This window comes from Cystoisospora suis, assembly GCF_002600585.1.
Source record: "Cystoisospora suis strain Wien I chromosome Unknown contig_2975, whole genome shotgun sequence".
Taxonomy (NCBI): domain Eukaryota; phylum Apicomplexa; class Conoidasida; order Eucoccidiorida; family Sarcocystidae; genus Cystoisospora; species Cystoisospora suis.
Window position 1 is genome coordinate 1 of NW_027155770.1, and position 2643 is coordinate 2643.

At 41.7% G+C, this 2643-nt stretch overlaps 1 protein-coding gene across 1 annotated transcript in view; it reads left to right on the forward strand.

Moving 5' to 3' along the window:
• Positions 1-3: 3 nt before the first annotated feature.
• Positions 4-2643, forward strand: part of CSUI_005974 (cap-gly domain-containing protein) — a 5529-nt gene continuing 2889 nt past the window's right edge. The window contains exons 1-3 of the mRNA XM_068066139.1: positions 4-282; positions 1448-1592; positions 2480-2552. Of these exons, the coding sequence (XP_067921878.1) occupies positions 1450-1592; positions 2480-2552 (216 nt within the window). The 5' untranslated portion in view covers positions 4-282; positions 1448-1449. The remainder of the gene's footprint in view (positions 283-1447; positions 1593-2479; positions 2553-2643) is intronic.

The window sequence follows — 2643 nt, forward strand, 5'->3', positions numbered from 1 at the left end:
ATGTATGTATGTATCTGTACGTATATATGTATGTGTAGACGTCTGAGTATAGTTACGCGTGTCTGTGCATATGTGTGGGATACGAGGTAGTGCTTGAGGGGATGGGCTTCCGGAGGAATGAGAAGAAGAAGAAGAAAAAGAACCACGAGTCATCATTGCTCTTGCTCCTCTTCTTCTTCTTCTCTCTTTTCTTGCTTCTTTCTTCTTGTTGTTGTCGTTGTACGGTGTAGAGCTTGATCGAACGTCTTACTCAACTGCATGGAGATTTCTCTATTCCTACAGGTACGGTCGTATAGCTAGGTCGACCTATCTATGTAGATGGACTATGTATATAGATATATCTGCACGTATTGTTCCATTTATACATATGGATGTGTAAATCTACTCGCCTGTATGGTTTGCACAGCCTTCCGTGTATATCTATATCTATATAGGTATCTATATGCATATCTAACCCGAGTCATTTGTATTAAGTTGGAGATAGAGAGCTCGGCTCTGTTTCTGTCTTCTTTTCTTGCTTCTCTTTCTTTCTTTCGTTCTTTCTGATTTTCAACCTCTTCTTCCCGGAATAGCGTTCCCTCCTTTCATTTTCTTGTCTCCTCTTCTCTGTCTTTCTTTCTCTTCTCTTTCTTTGTCATCCTTCTTTCTTTCCTTTTTGATCTCATTCTCCTCTTTGTCGTCTCTCTCCTCTATCCCTTCTCTCTGTCCTTTCTTTCTTTCTTTCGCTCTCTTCTCTCTCTCTTCTCTTGCATCGAGGCATCAGTCGTCTATAGTTAGCTGACGGCTAGCTTAGCAGTAATAGTAATAGCAGTAGTAGTGGTTGTGGTCTTACGCATGCATGCCCCTCATCGGTCATAGCTAAGTCAGACAGGAACGTATAGAGACATCCTGTAGACACCTCTCTCTGTGTCTATCTATCTCTTCTATCTGAAGTGCCTTTTTGTCTTCTCCTCGTCTTTCATACCGCGATACATATCTGTATATTACGATTCGGTGCTTCTCAAAGACTTTTTTTCTCATAGGAAAAGAACAAGAGAGAGAGAGAGAAAGAGAGAGAACGGAAGGGAGTGAGGAGTCTCTTGTATACCACGTGAAATGTTATGCTTCTCTCATGACGCCCCAGCTTCTACGTCCTACTTTAGATCTCTTTCTGCATCTTTCTCTTGGTTAAGTCGACAGTTCAAGTACCCATCAGGGAAGACGAATACATTTATTTCTGTACACATCTACCTATATTTATGTATAGCATCTATATGTATGCATCTAGGCATGTGCTTGTTCATGTCTATATGCCATTGTAGGCGCATGCATGTATAAATATGTGTATATGGTCTGATTGTAGGGTGACGAGGGGTGTCTAGACACGCTTATGATGTCTAGCTAGCTATGTATCTATCTGTCTATGTGTCTATGTATTAATCTCCGGCTGTTGTGTTGTTTTGTGTAGGGATGACATCCAAAGAAGAAGAGATGAGGAGAGGAAAGAATGTGATAGCCTCGTCGTTGGTTAAAGTTCTTCTCCAACCTGCCGAGGCTTCGATTTTCCATCTCTCTCCTGTCCAAAAGAATCTCTCAAGAAACATGCAAATCAGGTAGACAAAACGTTCTCTCCAGGATCCTTTAGTCAAGATCTACGCTGTATAGACACCTCGTACCTACCGCAGAGGTCTACACACAAATGTATATACATATTCATACATATGCGTACATACATACGTACAGACAGATTCCTACATACATCCACATACCGGCCTACCTAGCTATTCATACACTTCTATATGTGAGTTTGTCCGGAGATTTGTAGGGCTGGTGAAGAGAGAAACTCCCGACAAGAAGAAGAAGAGGTTTTATTTTTTTCTCTGAACTACCGCGTGTAGAGAAGAAGTAGAAGAGCTCTGTTTCTTCTTCTTCTCTCCCTCAGTCCTCCATGAAAGTTTTGTATGTCCTAGACAAGACAAAAGGCGGTAGCGACGAGGAGAGGATGGGAGGCATGTTTCTGAAAGAACATGAAGGAAGAGAAAGAAGAAGATAGAAAGCGAGAGAGAGAGAGAGAGAATGAGAGACCGAATGAAATTTTGCTTCTTCTTTTTCTGGTTCGTTTCTTGTTCTTTCCTATCGATCTCTTCTTCTTCAAGAGTTATTCGCGTGTCTCTTAAGCTCCGCGCCACCTTAAGATAGGGTTTCTACACCGTCTCTTCTTTCTCTATCCAGTCCTTTCCTTTCCACATAGGCGTGTCATACATCTCTATCGCCTCTTCATCTATCTTCGATCTATCTCCCCTGTCTGTGAATGCTCTATCTCTGTACACGTGAATCTAGAGATCTTCAGATAGGCCAGTAGATCCTAGGCATATGTCGGAGAGCGCACCGAGAAGGGATTCATCTACTCGACCTCCTCTTCTTTCTTTTCTTTTGATCTTCTTGCTTCATCTCAGTTTCCTGAATGCGTTTCTTTTTTTCTTCTTTTTCCCTTGCTCAGAGATCTGAAGACTCTTTGCATGCGGCTGTTCGGTCTTCCCGTCTCTCGTATGAACCTTCTCTACAATGATGGAGTACGTCTCTGGAGATGCTAAAAACAGAGATACATCTAAAGGAGATAGATTAAAGATAGATAGATAGTTAGATAGATAGACAGATTAAAGA